The sequence below is a fragment of the Cervus elaphus genome, chromosome 18, assembly GCF_910594005.1.
Source record: "Cervus elaphus chromosome 18, mCerEla1.1, whole genome shotgun sequence".
Taxonomy (NCBI): domain Eukaryota; kingdom Metazoa; phylum Chordata; class Mammalia; order Artiodactyla; family Cervidae; genus Cervus; species Cervus elaphus.
The window spans coordinates 75,265,977-75,285,077 of NC_057832.1; the positions used below are offsets into that span (position 1 = coordinate 75,265,977).

The 19,101-nt window shown below is 39.6% G+C and overlaps 1 protein-coding gene across 3 annotated transcripts in view; it reads right to left on the bottom strand.

Moving 5' to 3' along the window:
* Positions 1-19,101, bottom strand: part of CREB5 (cAMP responsive element binding protein 5) — a 430,941-nt gene that overhangs the window by 329,500 nt on the left and 82,340 nt on the right. For all 3 annotated transcript variants that reach the window (XM_043872729.1, XM_043872728.1, XM_043872727.1), the window contains exons 3-4: positions 18,656-18,749; positions 6,241-6,362 (exon numbers count right to left, since the gene is read on the bottom strand). In XM_043872729.1, the coding sequence (XP_043728664.1) occupies positions 6,241-6,362; positions 18,656-18,749 (216 nt within the window). The remainder of the gene's footprint in view (positions 1-6,240; positions 6,363-18,655; positions 18,750-19,101) is intronic.

Genomic DNA, 19,101 nt, shown 5'->3' on the forward strand with positions numbered 1-19,101 from the left:
TAACATGATTTCCAGGTACAGAATTTAATCAGATTGATCAGCTGACTTTTCTGAGCTGAGGCTGACCTGGCCATGCCCTGTTCCATGACTCCTGTGGAGCTGGGATCCAAGATCTTAAGATTGTAGCTTGTCCCCTGTTCCCATGTGTTAAACAGTCAACACCCTCTGGGAATAGACTGCACTTTTCATCATTTGGGTAGGAATTTTAGAGCATGGAAATGTCCCAATTTGCTATTGCTGCATCAGCATAATGAGTCAGATTTAGGTCCTAGGGGAGAATAACAACACTTAGCACTTATATACCGTGCTTTTCATCTTCAGGGTCCTTCACTATGTTAGGCTGTAATGTTATATTTCTCTCAGCAAGATACAGGAGCTCATTTCTAGTACTTTCAACTCTTCTTCCTTTCTTACACACACACACACACACACACACACACTCACACACAACTGTTATCACATGATGAAGCTATCTCTCTCCTCCTAGATAGGCACTGTTGGATCTCTTTTGTAAAAAAGAAATCAAATGTGAAAGGTCAATTCATCCTTTTAAAAAATCTTTTGTTTTGTTTTTTCCACTAATGTGGAACATGAGATCAGCATGCAGATTGTCAGTTACTGGTGTCTATTCAGTATTACTTCCTGGGTTCCCATACTTGACTCTTCGTGTCTCGTACTTCTGTGTCATCTCTGACCACTGAGGAGAGTTGAAGACTCTGTCTTGGAGGATTCTGGAAGACTTTGTCAAGTTCCATACTCAGACCTCTTCCCTACCTCATCCCCATTCACTCCTAGCCTAGGTCATTCCATTGAGTCTCATGCATTTAAACACCACCTCCCAGGTGGCTCAGTGGTAAAGAATCTGCCTGCCAGTGCAGGAGACATGGGTTTGATCCCTGAGTCGGGAAGATTCCCTGAGTCAGGAAGATCCATTGGAGAAGAAAAAGGCAACCCACTCCAGGATTCTTCTGGGAAATCCCATGGATAGAGGAGCCTGGCAAGCTACAGTCCATGGGGTTGCAAAGTAGCTGGACACGAATTAGCGACTAAACAATAACAACATGCCAATGAACCAACAATGTACATCTTTAGACAGGTCCTGTATTCCATATCTATATATTCATCTGCCAGGTAGATATTTCCACTTACCAAGTCTGCAAACAATCTCCTCAATTTGCCCTTCAAACTTGTTTCTCCCACAGGCAACTCCATCCTTTCAGTTGCTGAGGTCAAAAACCTGGTTTTATCCTGAATTCCATCTGTTACTTCCCAGACCTAATCCATCACCAGTTCCTATTGGCTCTATCTTCAAATTAATACAGAATCTAACCACCCCTTCCATCTGCACCTTGGACCAATCTGCCACCATCTTTAACCTAGATTCTTTGAATACCCTCCTAACTGGTCTCACTTTGCTATTTCCTTCCAACAGTTTACTTTCAACTTGGCAGCCAAGTAAACTTTCTTACACAGTAAGTCCCCTATATACAAACCTTCAGGTTGTGAAATTTCAAAGATTCGAACATGTATTCACATGTCCAATCATGTAGGTTAGTTCACATGTCTGGGGTAATACTGTCACGCATGTGCATCTTCTCTAGGTGTAGAGCAGAGTACTATATAGACTGCAGAGTACTATATAGACTTCAGTACTGCAGTATCTTTATTTCAAGCCCAGGATGTCCACAAACATGTATAAAAGCAGTGGTGATATAGCTGGCACTGCTAAGAAGTACCAGCTGTTGTACTCTACTACTGAACTTCTCAAGGTACTGTACTAGAAGATTTAAAATATTTTCTTTATTTGGGGGGTTTGTTTTTTATGTATTATTGTGTGAAACCTATTATAGTACAGTACTATATAAGTGATTGTGTTAGTTGGGTATCTAGGCTAACTTTATTGGACTTAGAAACAAATGGGACTTATGCTCTCTGGGAATGGAACTCGTTCGTATATAGGAGATCTGCTGTTTGTTAGTCAGATGCTATGATACCTCTCCTTACAGTTGTCCCATGGTTCTCCATCTCACTCAGCCTGAATCCTACTCAGCCTTCTAGGATATGACCCTGCATGACCACTCTGCCCATCACTGCACACCCTGCTCTTTGCTGTCCCTCCAGCAAAGAGCACCCTCCAGCCTCAGGGCATTGCACTTACTGCTCTCTCTACTCTCCTCCCCACTATACACCTGCTTCAGACTTCTTCCTCCTTCAGGTCACAGCTGCATGTCCGCTCACCAGTGATGCCCCCTAGATCACCCCAGCACTCCCCGTGGCCCTTCCCTGCAATATTTTTCTCTACAGCACTTATCACCTTCGGACATGTTATATATTCTATTGTTTTTACTTGTTTACTGTTTGTCTTGCCCATGAGAAGTAAGCAACCTGAAGTCAGGGATTTTTGTTTTCTGTTTTAAAATCAGCTTTAGTCCATAGTATATTCACCAGTGCCTTGGACAGTGCCTGGCACGTGATGGGCTCTCAAAAATATTTATTGCATGAATAAATGATGAACAAAAGTTTCTCATCTGTTTCACGACATGCACTAGCCTGACTAGGCAAGTTGAGATCCTGATACTGCTAGTGAGGAATGCTTTTTCAAGAGAAAAAAATATATCTCTAATTAAAGAGTTTTGAAGCTATGGGTTTATGCTAAGGTGGAAGGTTGAGGCAATTATGGAATGCGTCATCTGCTATATAATACATGCTGTGGATACACACTGGGGCTTTTTCCATTGGTCATTACCTGTTCATTACCAGGCCTCTAGCCTGTCCTCACTCTGTACACATATTGGGATGCTTTCGGAAATGGTATCAGGATTAAAGATAGTCTGTTGAACAGAATTTTCCCCAACAGACAGCCACACAGGCTAAACAATGATCAACTCACTATTTGCTCTTTGATAGAATTTTCTAGACCAAACTTCAGCTAGAATTTTAAAGGCGGAGGAAAGGACCAGCTCAGTCTTTCTAACATTTCTGTATAAAGTATTTAGCAAGTTCAAGCAAAAATCTTTTTAAACTAAATTTTTCATATAAATAAATCCATCTCCCACTTTACAAAATAAAACTTGCTGAGGGAACTAATCGGCTTCCTAAGTGGTGCTAGTGGTAAAGAACCCACCTGCCAATGCAGAAGACATAAGAGACATGGGTTTGATCCCTGGGTTGGGAGGATCCCCTGGAAGAGGGCATGGCAACCCACTCCATTCTTGCCTGGGAAATCCATGGACAGAGGAGCCTGGCAGCCTATGGTCCATAGGATTACAAAGACTCAGACATGACTGAAGTGATTTAGCATGAGGGAACTAATGCAAATTTTCTATTAACAGTCTCAGAGGAAAATAAATTAGAAGAGAGTTGGAGTATAGAATTAAAAAGGAATTGTTATCTGAATGTGCAGCAAAAGGGATGAAGGAGGAGACAGAACTTAATGATGACAAGGTATGCCCTGAATAAAGAACTTGTATTCCAGGACTTCCCTGGGGGTTCAGTGTTTAAGACTCCATGCTTCCAATACTGGGAGCACAGGTTCACCCCCTGGTCAGGGGACTAAGATCCCACATGCCTCCCAACCGAAAGATTTTTTAAAAAAAAAGAACTTGTATTCCTACTATTCAAGCAGGGAACAAATAAATGAAGTAGGAGCTGGTGGTGACAGTGTTCCAAGGATGTTGGGAGCTGGAGAAATGTGGTTGAAGGGATGAGTAGAAATATGTTGGCAGATGAGAGAGCATCTCCTACTCCTCATTTCCCCATCATGTGGCTTCCAAGGAAATCACCAACACACCAGCATACACAAGAAGTCACAACACAGCTCATTTGGCCGTTGGATGAGTCACCCTGTCTTAAGCCTCAACAAAGTGCCTACTTGTGTAGTCATGGCCACTGAGGCTGGATTTGGCCCACTGGTTTGAACAAGGCAGTGGAAGAGGAAACTTCAACAGTGGGAATGCTGTCCAACTTCCAGTGCGTGCAAGTGAAGTTGGGGTGTGAGACACTGGTCTCCTGAGGGGCCCACCCCAAAACCATGGGGGAAGCTGGCTGCAGGATCCCCCACCCACATACCCTTCTCAAAGTCATCACATGACTAATGTTGCTAAGAGCAACATTTGAAAGAGAAGAAAAACATATTTCTTCAATGGCAATAGTCCTCCTCAACTTTGCTTGCCTGAATATTTTAACACTTTTTTTGTACTCAACCCACAGAGAATCAAAAGCAACTCACACACACAAAGAAAATGTAGATCACGAAAATGTCATTCTACATTAAAAATTGGGACCAGAGGAAATATAAACTGGAACTGAAAGTCTAGTCTGTGGGGAAGTAAAATGCTCATTACCGTGTTCTAAAAAGTTCTCAAAGTTAAATAGTCAGTTTGGCTTCGTGTTAATCAAGCAGTCAAAGCAAAAAGAGAAACAGAACTGGTTACAGAATTCTCATGTCCACAAGGAGAAAATATTTCAGTTCCTCAGGGGAAGCAGACCATTTCCTGGAATTCAGATCTGTAAGAATTTCCTCTCCTGGGGCTTCATATAGGAGATGGTGAGTACTATGCAAAGAAGATCTAAAACCACAACCCAATCATGGGCTTCTAAAACTGCTGTTCTTGGTAAATATCTTCAGGAAAATCAAGGGCATACGCCTTGACTAAAACCCTCCTGCCAGAAATGAAGACAATGTGGACCAAGTATACACCTTACTTATAGTTTGGAAGAAGCCAATCTTATCTCAAAGAATGAATGAACTTAATCTCCCAGTTGTCTACATATGTCATGTCCATCAGGAGAGCTAAATTTATTACTCAACCAGAGTAAATTTACTAGACTTTTTGGTTCCTCTTTTCCTTGCTATTTTTATGGTTTTTAAAAATCTATTTCTATTGCAATGAAATATAGAATGCATGCCTTCTATTTTTATTTTAAAAATTTTAAGTACTCAGAACAGCATCTGGCAAATAAGTGCTAAATAAGTGTTTGTTTTAAAAAAAGAAAAAAAAAAAAAAAAGGCCCTTCATTGGGTTGGGGCTGGGGAGGTAGGAGATGGTCAAGTATGAATAACTAATCATAAATAAAATGAGTTGCTTGAGATTTTATATCCCTCTTATAACCTATTTTCAGGACTTTTCCTAAAGCAGTACAGACTGAATATAGACCCTCGGCTATTGTGATGAGAGAAAGTGACATGAAAAATCTGGTGGAGAGGGATTATTATAATTTCACATAGGGGGAGATTCAAAGGTTTTAAAACACTTAGAGAAATATCAGAGCCTTTTAAAATTTCTTCTCCGGATGGAACAGCTGGAAATTCAGAATCTATTACAGTGTAGCTGGTACCTCCTTTCAACCAGCTTTCACAGTTTAAGTCTCTGGTCATGGGATATGTCTAATTTGTTGTTTAGTACATTGTGGGCATTCAATAATGGTCTATAAAAACAAACTAAAAAATACTAAAAAGCCTCATTATCTTATTTACTTGTGCCTCCATTTCTTTTCCTTAATCTGATACAGTGATTTTTAAATGCAGGCACAACATTACAATAAAAAAAACAGTATATTCTGGAGGGATTCATAAAGTAGATTTTCTACATTTGTAAGAACAAATAATGCACACTTACAGTGAACCTATTTCACTTATTGTTGTTATTTCAACAACAACAAATACACGATAATATGACCAAGAAGGAACCGTGAAATGTGGTAGACAGACACCAGGAAGATGACAGAAATCAGACAGTTATAGCCTGGGTCAAGATCAGATGAAATCCTCTCTCCTACTGCTATGATCCTTCACTTGTCATCTTACCCTCTGGTCCTTGTCTTCTGCACTTACCACCCATGGAAATCTTGCTATTATTCAGCAAAGTAAAACAACTAGTTTTGAATGGAAAATTCCATGAGTTTATCTGACTCAAGTCAAGAATAATCACGATCCGTGCTGATGTATGCCAGAGACCACCAAAACACTGTAAAGCAATTATCCTCCAATTAAAAAAAAAAATCAGGATAATTTTTTAGCTTGAATTCCATATTTCATATAATCTACTTTTCCCATGATTTTTCTACCACAACCAGAGATTCATCCATTAAAAAAAAAAACACGTAAAGCACTTGCAAATGGATAAAATGCTGTTTTAGAGCCACATCACCCAACACGCAATGCCACCTAGTTTCAACACAGACGTGTCTAGCAGGTGCTAGAGGAGACATTTGTCCAGGCATCTATCCAGGTGAACCTACCCGCTTGCTGCTCTCTTCCTCCTGAGCCTTCCTGAACTCCTGCTCTAGGGAGCAGTCCAACTCATTGAAGAGCCCCACCTCCTCGCAGTTCTTCAGGAATCTCGTTGGGGTTGGAGTTTGATCTGAAAACAAAGACCAAGTGATTAGACAGGGGATCTTTTCCTCAAAAGCCAATGGCAAGCACGACCTAAATTCACTAATCCCCTCCACTAGCCTTAATGATGATGCCGAGTGGCCATCCGTAACTTTCCAGCCCTTTACATAAAATTAGAATATGGAATAAAATAAAACCATAAAGCCCAGAGAAAGAAAATGATGTGTAGAAGAAGCCTGCAGCACATGAGGGATTCCCTCTGGAAAACTTCAGGTGAGGAGATGCCACTGTTGACTTTCTGGGGTTCATATCATTTGAATACATGCTGCAATGTGTAGAATTTTTTAATTGGAAAAAACAATTTTGCTAAAATAAGGCAAAAAAAAAATCTAGAGTCAAGGTTAAGCCTGACTTTAGAAAGCTGGGAGGATAAAATATTTAATAAATGTTTATATTAAATGAAAGGAGGGAAGTACGCATTTGATTCCTTTTTCTTAATGGAGAATAAAGATTTAGCAATTCTCTCTCTCATTTTGAGAGTCACAGAAGGATGATGAATGGTTCCAAGACAAACACATTCAGCTTCCATCCCTCAAAAATATAATTATTAATTTTATTTTCCTCTGCTATAGCCAAAAGAATGTTCAGAGAAGACATTTTAAAAGGAATAGAATTTCTTTCATATTCTTGATGGTCTGAAGAGTTTACTACTTCAAAAACTGGAGGATCTGAAGCCACTATTTGTGTCTTAACATTATGTACACATTCTCTAGACTCTAGGTCTCACAAGATCCTACAGGTAAGCAGGGTAGAATCACACTTTTCTAATTATTAAAGATAGTTATATTCCTAGTAAAAGTATACTTGCATGAACAAGAATAAAATTGTGTTAACTGCACTTCTCTCAGTAACAGAAGATTAAAAAAACCAGAGAGGACCACTTCCCAGTGGGAAGTCTGGCCATGTCGATTGTTTGGCAAGTGAAGAAAACTGAAGTTCTGAGTGATTAAGGGTCTTATTCAAGATCTTCCAGGTAGGTGCATTATAACCTGGCATTATAACCAAGGGCTTGGTGCTATTTCCATTATGTACATGCATTATTCCCGTCTGAATCTATGGCAGACACTGCTAGATGGATTACAACACTTGTCTGACGATCTACATTCAGCCTCAAATCTCTTTCTGGACAGTCCTCTAAGTCATCAACACCAGTCAACTGCAGAAGGTCCCCAAGTTGCAATGAAATTGCAGTTTCAGCATTCTGTTTATATATTCCTATATGACCAGAAACTAGAATCCTATTTCATTTTCTAAATCATAAAGAGAGTAGTTAATTTTAGTAAATTATCCACTGAAAGTCAAAGAATAATCTTATTATCTATGAAGCTGAAAAAGACTTGATATTTCCATTTAATGAGCCTTGCCAAGGCAATGTCTCCTGATACACTATGGGCATGGGGCTTTCCTACCTGTTAGGGACCCAAATGGTTGACTTGGATTCAAATGCCAACAAAATATCTACCTGCATTTTTCCCCATTCTTAGTCTAGCCTCCAAGATATTGAGCTCCCTTTGCAGTACATGGAGAGCCTACCACAGATGATTATAAACTGGACAGCACAGATAAAAGATATGCAAAGGATTGGGTTTTGCTAAAAATGGTTTTTATTAAATGTACATTCATTTATTAAGCTATACATATATTCCTACATGGGCTTCCCTAGTGGTGCTAGCATCAAAGAATCTTCCTGCCAATGCAGGAGACATAAGAGATGCAGGTTTGATTCCTGGGTTGCGAAGATCCCCTGGAGGAGGGCATAGCAATCCACTCCAATATTGTTGTCTGGAGAATCCCAGGGACAGAGGAGCCTGGCAGGTTACAGTCCATAGGGTCACAAAGAGGAACTTAGCAACAACTGAAGCAACTTAGCACGCATGCACACATATACCTACATATTCATACATATCTATAACAGTTATATATACCACACAGTGTTATGTGTTTATAATAAAATTGGTATTTATGCAGCTTTTTGCAGTTTACAAACATTTTCACCCACATTGTCTAGAAACCAGATCTCACAAGATCCTATGAGGTAAGCAGGGTACATATTATTTTAAAACAGGAGAAATAAGTACTTTGCACAAGGTCACATGATTTATAACCATCTTATCACTATTAAGTCCTCTCCTACCTATGACCATAATCCTTTCTCAATCTAAATCCCATGCTTTGTCCAGACTCTCCTCATAGGTCCAAAGGTCTTGGGGACACGAGTAAAAGACAACATTGACAACTCAGAAATCTAGATTTGATACTCGTGTGATTTAGGGAAAATTACCTACATTCTCTGGACATGTTCATCATCTTTCAAACAAGGTTTGAATCATAAAATCACCACCATAACTGGGTTCCCTTCGAAAGTCAGTGTAGTAGGTCAAAGATACATATGACCATGTAAAGAAGAGTAGGACAGGAACATCAGTAACAACTGGTTAAATACTAGAAATTGGGCCAGAGTAAGGGCTAGACAGAGTTTTATAAACAGAGGGTGTAAGTGGACAAGAACTGAGAGCGGAAATAAAAGTGTGTGTGTGTGTGTGTGTGTGTGTGTGTGTGTGTGTGTGTGTTCGTGTGTATGGCTATACCTTTATCAGGTGCTTATTCCATTCCAAACTGTAAATAATCTGCCTACCATGCAGGAGACCCAGTTTCGATCCCTGGGTCAGGAAGATCCCATGGAGAAGGGAATTGCAATACACTCCAGTATTCTTGCTTAGAGAATTCCATGGATAGAGGAGCCTGGTAGGTTATAGTCCATGGGGTCGCAAAGAGTCGGAAAAGACTGAGTAACTAATCCTTTCACACTGTTCCATGCCAAACATACTGCTAAGTATTTTGTTGCATCATCTCATTAATTTTCACACCAACCATATTAGGTAAAAATTACTTCCTCCATTTTACTTACAAGGAAACTGAAACTCACCTTGGACCCCATTTAGAAATGGAGTCATATAATTGTATTGGTAATGAACAATGCTAACAATCCTTGGTTCTTCTGAAATATCTTGGAATCGTTTATATCCTTCACGCAATAGAACTACACTACCACACTAAAAGCCTACAGACTTTTCACTATCCAGCAAAAACATTTTTGTGACTAAAAAAACCTGAGAAAGTATCACAGAACTGAAATATTAGACCACTTGTCATCAATAGGAATTTAGTTTGCCAGGTTTTATTTTTCCTTTTATTTCTCTAAGCTCCTATGTTGGAGATTTACAAGTTGAGGGCCATGATTCTAGGTAGAGAGAATAGTAATCCTAGAAGCGCTATAAGACTCCTGAACTCTGAGATAAGTTCATGAGATGGTCCATAAAATTGAATTCAGGTTGGCATTTGGGGACCCAAGCCCCAAGCAAAGTTGAGGGATGTTTTCTATCTTCGCTAAAGCAAAATTATTCCCAGATACCCACATTCACCCACATACATCAACAAAGGAGACTGAAGGAGCATGGCACGGGTAGCAACAGCACATCCATCATGATGAACATCTCTGCAGCAATAGGGAGACAAAGCTGTGGAACAAGAGGGGTCATGGGCAGTAAAAGTGGCCCCCTCCTCCCCGGAACCAAAGGCCCAGAGGAGGGCCCCAGAGTTGTTACCAAATGTGACTTTCTTTGCTGTGTGATAAGAGTGACGGGAAGGCAAAACGTTTATCTATATCCACATTTGGAATAGATAAGGCACACTGTTCTGAATATTTAATTCATTCTCTTCTTGTGAATGAGCTATTCTTTCCAGTTACAACAGGAACCAGAAAATGGAGCTTAACTTTTGTTTTAACATTTATTAGAATTAATACAGGGTCTCAAGTCATCTTTGATCCCACATGGTACCAGTTCCAAGTAAGCCAGGAAATGTGCAAATCTTCAAAAGAGGGAACAGCTAAATCTATCAGCAGCTTAAATAAAAGAGGCAGAGTTTCTCGGCCACATGAATGCCTTGTCAAGTAACTATTCCAGCTGAGATCAGACCAGAAATAAGTGAGTAATATCCATGGCCAAAGTTAAAATTCCTGTAATCTATGCCTTATTTAGAACCAAGAGCATGCACCAGTTATCTATAGCAGCAGCAGTTTCTACGTCCTGAATAACCGGGACTGATGCTCTATCTGTGGATAATATCGAAGGTGTGTTCAGTAGTGATGAGTTACACTCCAAGGACCTCCAGGAACTGGTTCCACTCGGAACTCAGAGTTGACATGATCTTTTAAGGACTTCTGCTCTCCTTTCTCTTAGTGCTTTCACTCCAGTGGGGACCATCTGAATGAAAGATGGAGACTCTCAATCCCAAATCTCAAACTAAAAGTTCATAGTTTTTGAGTCTGAGTGCTCCTGAGTTGTAGCTATAACCTTTGTAAATCCGCGTTGGAGCTGAAGCTTGTGTGCCACCTTCTCAGTCTACAAAGAGCACATCAAGCCAAGGTCTCAGGAGACCTAGACACCCAGGGCCAGTGCAAGCAAGAAATCTTAGCCTCTTCCACTCCTCTCAAGCATACTTGGGGATATATTTACCAACCAGACAAGAAAGATTTGCACCAAAAGGGATAAAATATCTTTTGCAAAGTTTGTCATATTTCAGTATCTAGTTCCCTTCCTGCAATGATGAGTCTATTTCTTGAAAATGGAGCATCTTCTCATAAAATCACTGCCTCTGTAAATAGCTCGGTAAAGGACATTTGCCAATAGAGCAGAGGCTCTATTTGCCTATCTGCCAGGAAAAGGACCACAAATGTGGCATTATGAGTTAGGAATTTACCCATCATTTCTATGATAAAAAATCCCGCATCACATTACATCTCATCTGGGAAGGACCACAAGGGTATGGCTAGAACTATTAGGGAAAAAAGCAACTCACTAAGTTTTCAATCAATCCATAGCCTGCCTACCATCAGGTGCTTCAGTCCCAGCAAGTATGATTATTCCAAAGCCTAAATGACAAGCACAAAGCTAAAGCATGAAACCCAATTCTTCTTTTAAAAAAGTGTTTAGTTTGCTTTACATTTAATAATAGGTTGCTACATTATTCAGTTTCAGAGCTATGTTTGAGTTATATGTCTGTCTATGCTTCATTTTTTTAATGATAAAAAAGGCAAGGTGACAAGTCATCAATTTAAGAAGAAAGGAAAAGCAGGTTTCCCATCATATACCAGAAGAGAAAAAATGTGAGTCACCTAAGCAAAATTTTTTTCCTATTGGTCTGATAGTCTCAGTGACTGTATTACTAAAGGACTCTATAAAGTAATTTTATATCATTCTGTATTAAATTGATACTATAAAAGCCTCACTTATTCAGACCAGTTATAAGAAAGATCAGTTTGAATTAGTGACCATTCTAACTGTAGGGTATTTTTTTAAAGCCAATGCATTTTTATAATTTACGTGACTCAATTTCAGCCAACAAAATGTGGCTTAATGGAATTCCTTAAGAATGCTGCTCAAATCAATAGAAAAAAATATTAGAAGTAGCCTATCTATTTTGGTAAGAGGGTTCTCAAAAAAGGCATCTCTCTTAGAGATTTTTAATATTCTTTTTATAATCAGATTTATCCCTCTAATTTTTCAACCAATGCTTTCTTTGAAATATTCTTATCCCTTACCTGCATTTTAATAGAGTTCTAGTTAAGAAAGTTTACATTAAATGAATCTTAAAATACATAATCCTTCATAAGAGCAATAATCAGTAACAACTGACAGAATCCCACAGAATTCTAGACAGGCTTCTTTGCAATAAATGTGCCTTTTATTGAGTGTGAATATACAATAGGAGCAATAGGGTCCTCTTGGTGACACTGACATCTGTCCCAAGAGGCAGTGCTCCCATGGGACAAACCAAAGCAACTCTGGCTTTTAACAATAGCTGTGGGATACTTAAAAACTGACCTGGACTGGGGTGATCCAGATCAGTAAGAGGTAAGACACACTCTGACACTCTTGGCTCATATGCTGCAATCCATTTACTGTCAAGGTAGAGAGCTGGTGGACTAGACACCCTTAGAGAGGGTATGAGTCAACCAGAGCACGCTCTGATAAAGGCATCTCTTACAACACATGATTCCAGAAGACAGCAGTATGGATTCAAAAATACAAGTATATTTTCCACAACTGCATACTATCAGCCATGGCCTAACCCTAAGTGTTCCAACAGCCATTAAGTCACAATTTTAATTCCATTTAGAGAAGCTAAGCCACTAAAAAGTGTTACTAACACTGTGAAACCACGTCTTTGCTGGCCACGTAAATGAAGGGGTCAAAAGCTGCCCTGCATAGTGGAATCCAAAGCTTAATGCTTGCACTTAGTCACTAATTGCCCGAGTTCTCCTACACTGTTTGTCAAAAGGGGTTGGGTTCCAGATTAAATAGACTAGAAGTCAATTTTTCATATATAAAAGGAGACTTTCAATCAGGCCTCTGACATATTCAGGTGAATTTTTAAAATTCTACTTTGCTCGACCAATTAAAAACATGAATAACAAGCTGACATGGCCTAGATGCCAGTAGCAACTTATCACAGTGGATGAGAAAATCTGATTCAAAAACACAACTCTTCACTCCTCTAAATGCTAATGCATTGTTATAATTTCCTTCTAAAAATGTTTGACTCTTCTTTCCATTTGATGACTACTGAAGAGATAAATCAATAATAAAAAGCAGTTCATAGACTTATATCCAAACATAAATCTCAGGCTGAAATATGCTAAAAATAATATGTATATCTCACCAAATCTAGATATATAGTAAGAAAAATATAGATAGGGACTTTGGACAAATTGCTCATCCTCTTGATGTTTTTCACTCATATGGGGGAAAAAAAAAAAGTGGCCAGGATTAAATGACAGTGTATATAAAGCAGGGGCAGGCCACAATTACTGGCATAAAATACGGCAATAAATGGTAGCTATTGCTATTATCATGCTGCCCTCTGGTGCAAGCCATCTCCACCACCCTCTGTTCCATGAAGATCTGATTGATTTCCATAGTGAATTACCACTGATGGAAAAGAAAGAAGGGAAGTATGGGCCATGTGTGTGTGCATGTGTGTGTGTTTGCATGTGTGTGATTTATTTACTTTTTATATCCCAGTTCATTCCAAAAAGAATTTGCAGTGATATGTCACCTTTCCTCTGACTTCTCTATTAGAATGTTCTTGGATTATTAAATAGGGTTTACAGCAAAGAGCCATGGGCAGTAGATTCGGATTCTGAGACTGTCTGGTTGATTACAGCCTCTTGGAAACAACTGTTCTACTTCATTGAAAACATTTTGCTTTCTCCACAGTAAGAATTAGGTTCTGAGTCTGGAACTAGGCTGTACTTCTAGACCTAATCCAGATCTCAGCTGGGTCCTGAAGGGTTATAGTGTCCTTTTTACAAGGAAGATGAGATGAAGAAGCCAGTCTCTCTCACCTCTCTTCTGTGCATCAGGGCAAGACAGTCAGCTGGTGTTGGGGTTTTACCACTCCCAGCCCCACCACACTCAGAGGTCAGGGAGAAAGAATCCCTGAGCCTGGAGTACTGAACACCAGGTCTCGGCTGAAATGCCATACCCATCCAGAAAAGGCATTTCCTGACCTCCCTTCAGATAGCCTGCCTGCTGGCCACTGTCACACCATCATGTTTTCATCTTCATCAGAGTACTTGTCCCTAACGGATATTTTCGTATTTATTTATCTGGGGGCAGGGGGGTTTTTGTCTTGTTTGTCTATTCTCTCTCTTCCTCCCCACTCTCAATAGCGTAAAGTCAGCTTTAGGGAAGAGCAACTTCATCTCTCTGGTTCAATGCCACATTCCCAGCACCCAACACAATAGGATCCTTGCAGGCACTCATCACATGTTTGTTAAATAAATGAATGGTGGTGAAGGGGCAGCTTCAGATCCTCTTTCTACACCTCAGCGGGTGCCTGTCCTAACTTCTCTGCAAGCACAGCCCCTTTGCCTGCAGCATTAATCGGATTAAGATGTCTAGTGGGGGAACTGACTGGACATTTAAAGGCAGTCTCTGTGTCTCTTTCTCAGGTTTCCCACCTGAGTGTTGATAGGGCTTTACCTTTTGGGAAAGGTCTGTGATACTCTTGAACTTCACCTTCCCTTTAATGAAACAAAACCAATCATCTTCTAGGTCAATATTTCTACCCTATTTCCACAACACACAACACATACACACAGAGTTCTCATCTAGAGTATTATCTGCTTATTATTTGATCAGCTACAAAGTTGCACTTTGATTCCTATTCTGTTTTTCCCCTGTGCGGAACCTGGGAACCCTGTAAAAAATGAAGGTGGGGATGTTTGATAGGGCAAGATGGGGGAAAGCCATAAAACCATTAACGTAGACCCAAACACATATTTCTAATGCTTCAGTATCTTTAATACCGAAATTTGATCATCATTTGCAAACCAGATAGATCTGATGTGATGTGGTAGTTGGTAGTTTTGCAACCTGTGTGTGGAAGTGTACTGTCCTCAGTAGATTCCCATCTCAAACTTGGCACCTAAAAACCATCAATATCACTACTTCCCTCATGAAGAAATTATCACCTATCAGATTAAGAACAGCTAAAGGGAATGATTCATGCCCCTGATCACATCAGGAACTCTGAACATGTATCATATGGCCCAAATAAGGGTGGAAGGACCAAGGTGGGAGGGGATGGAAGTCTTTGCCCTCAGAATCCAACATCACCACCCCTATTCCTGTCCTTACTAGTACTGTCCCCTTAGAAAGAAAGGCTTTATGTTTACTCTCCATCCATAAGAGCAGACTCACCTTAATAAAACACCAGGACTGCCACTGCTATTATCCTGACTTGTGGTGTGTCAAAGATTGTTTACAGTCATTTTGAGTAGTAAATTCTACCTGCCCTAAATAAAATGGCTCTATGGCAAAGCTATGAAATTATTTCAAATCTTACAATTCTTTGGGTATTTATCCATGAAGAATATATCTGTGGTATCTTAATAACTTCCTTAACTGCAATATTTGCAATTAATGAAGGATGAAGTGATTTTACAAAAATTTAGGTTAGCCAGATATCCTGAAATCAGTGATAAACATACCTACCATACATTATCTCCTTAATATATGTCAAACTCCAATTCATTCATTTGAAATAAAATTTTGTATAATTGAATATTGCTTGAAAAAAAATAACCCAGGAGGAACTTAAATATTTTTGCCCTGATGATGCTCACTGATATAAGATTTGATTTATACTATTTTTATTTTTACTATATTTCAAGCTATACAAAATTATTAATCTTTATGAGAGGCCACAAAATAGGCTTAAGGGACATTAAGAAATAAAATCTTAATGAACATATTTTAATAAAAATATATTCTGAAACTTTTGATAAATTCAAATCCAAGTAATCAAGATATACACAAGTAAAATTTCAATCATTTTTACAATCATAATCTAGTATGCTAAAACTGTGTTTGAGATAAATATGTATAAAGACTTTCTTGAGAAAAAATAGCAAGGCAAAAATACCCAGTAAATAGCCTATTACAATTCACTGTGGACAAATTGACATATGATGTGTAGTTGACCTCAACCCCTGGAGTTGCACTGGATAGCTTTGCATTCTGTTCCAGCAAGAAAATTCTGCACGATTACAAACATGCAGCGTGGGGAGCACGTTTTAAAATTTAGCACTCAATTTCATTGGGAGTATGAAGTGGCCTCCTACCAGCTTCAACATAAAACCTGAGAGAGCAAAAGATGGTAAAGAATCTGCCTGCAATGTGGCAGACCTGCGTTCGATCCCTGGGTTGGGAAGATTCCCTGGAGGAGGGCATGGCAACCCACTCCAGTATTCTTGCCTGGAGAATCCCAAGGACAAAGGAGCCTGGCGGGCTACAGTCCACAGGGTTGCAAAGAGTCGGACATGACTGAGCGACTAAGCACAGCACCCTCACACTCACCTACCACTCCCTACCCCAAGGCAGCCTACTTTAAGGATCCTGTTTGGGTTAAAATAAAGGGTGAACTTATTATTTTAAAATACTGGGGATTCCAAAGTCTAATGCCTTGTTATTTGCATATATATGTTCATTGTCGAACTGTAAGGTAACACCACATGTGACTCTACAGAACTTAACAAATGATCAAAACAAAAGAACAGACCACCCTTCCTAATCCTTCTAAGCTTTCATAATTCTTAGAAATTTGAGTTTCTGCATCTCTGTTTCTAGACTTAAGGAAAGACAAAGCTGTTTCTGAAGAGCCAGCTAGTTCAATGAAAACAAACAGACTGAGAGAGGTATTGGGAAGGGTGTGGGGGGATGGTTGAGGGAAAAGGTTGCCTTTGAACTCAAGAGTCTTCCAAACTGCAGTACATCTGTGCTATTAACAAGTACGGGCCGGACTGCGAACATGGTGGACGGCCCCGTCACTGAACGTATTTGATCATGTGTATCTGCTGAGGAAGCCTGACAGTGCAGTAGCTGGTGCGGGTCAGAGGGTTAGAAGTGCAGGATCAGGGGCTCTATTTCTGCCCTGCTGGGAGGCCTGGCATGCTGTAGTCCTTGGGATTGCAGTCTGACAGGACTGAGCGACTGAACTGAACTGGGGAGTTTGGGAGAGCTGCTCCCTCTCCCACGTCCCTCCACCTCTTCAGTAAAATGTGGGTTGTAATAATAACCTGTCTGACAAAACTCTTAGAGGGTTTACTGATAATAGTGATAATAAAATACTTGTAAAATTTAAGTGCCATAGAAATGCTCAATTATTGGAGCCAGTTTTGCCTGGGCAGTCAGTTTCTCTTCTGAAATCTTTTTAAAACATGTTCATGGGTGTGACTCTTTTCACAATGCCAGGGAGTCAGTGGCTTGAACAAATTATTTCTAGCCTAAGAAGGGCAATAGGAAATGCTTTAATTACCCTGGTTGGGCTCATGAAATACTTTCACTTAATACTTTCATTGTATCTGGGCAGATAAAATCATTCCCATTTTATAGAAAAGGAAACTGAAGCCCAGAAGTGTTCACCAACTTACTCAAGGTCATCTGGCCAGACTAGAATTCAAGTTTTCTCACTCCTTGCACTTTTTCCTTACTCCTGGCACTCTTTTGTCAAAATGGGACAGAAAGGCAATTAATTGATAGATTAGCCTTATTTATTTCTGCTCACATGTGTTGAGTACTCGCTATATTTCCATCATTATCTCATTTAATTTCCTAATTATGAAGCAGGTACTGTTTCTTAAGGAAACTTTCACTGATTAGTTCAACCAGAAAGAGAGCTCCTTCTACTAAAGTCACATGGCATTCTCCCTTACAAGGCTCTTTTGATACCTATCATGGACAGTCTTCTGTTTTAGCTAAGTTTTCACACACACATACACACTACATTATGATGTCCTTAAAAATAGTAATCAATCATATCAATCTTTGAGGCTCCATGGCACTCAGAATGGTGCAGAATGCATTCAGTTCAGTTCAGTTCAGTCACTCAGTCATGTCTGACTCTGAGACCCCATGAATCGCAGCACGCCAGGCCTCCCTGTCCATCACCAACTGTCAGAGTTTACCCAAACTCATGTCCATTGAGTCGGTGATGCCATTCAGCCATCTCATCCTCTGTCGTCCCCTTCTCCTCCTGCCCTCAATCTTTCCCAGCATCAGGATCTTTTCCAATGAGTCAGCTCTTCGCATCAGGTGGCCAAAGTATTGGAGTTTCAGTTTCAACATCAGTCCTTCCAATGAACACCCAGGACTGATCTCCTTCAGGATGGACTGGTTGGATCTCCTTGCAGTCCAAGGGACTCTCAAGAGTCTTCTCCAACACCACAGTTCAAAAGCATCAATTCTTCGGCACTCAGCTTTCTTCACAGTCCAACTCTCACATCCATCCATGACCACTGGAAAAACCATAGCCTCGACCAGACAGACCTTTGTTGACAAAGTAATGTCTCTGCTTTTTATGCAGAGTGCATTACCAATGCTCAATTAATATTTGTTGCTTGAGTAATTACAGGTATGTGATTTTTTTGAAAAAATACATGGATCCAAGTTTCATAGCAATAAATATTTCACATTACAGAAAAATGAGAAGTCACAGAGCTCCAATTATTTTAGTAAACACTACATTAGCTGATTACATTTCTTCTTACCATTATTTTAAGTCTCAGCTATACCTTAGAAATGTATATTTTCAAGGCTCAGAATTTGCCATTGGAAAATCATTCTGCTATGCACAACAAGTATCTCTTGTGTGGCGATCTGCTCACCCAAGCCTCTTTGCCTGATGGCTCCTTACCTGATAACATATTGTCTGTTTTTATTGAGGGAAACTTCAAAGTCATTTCATGCTTGTGCCTATGAATCATCAGATGGTCCTCTGTTGGGAAGCGCTGTCAGACAAAATAAAAAAGGGAGAGAGGAGAGGAGCCATTCAGTTTTATAATAAATATTTGCCATCACAGAGAAAAAGATTTATTCAGCATTGTAAACGTGACAGGCAAAACAAAAGCTTAGTTCTGAAAAAGTGTGAAAGCATGGTTGGTAAGTAAAATGACAAATTATTTTATGCAAGCACATGTGCATTTATGTCACATTCTTTCTTTGGGAAAGAATTACATGTCATGCCTAATTATTTGCTCTATATCTACAAATGTACCCCATGACATTTGCATACTATGTTTCTGTATATGAAGACTCTGAACACTGATTATCTCAGTAATCATAATTATATATATGATATAT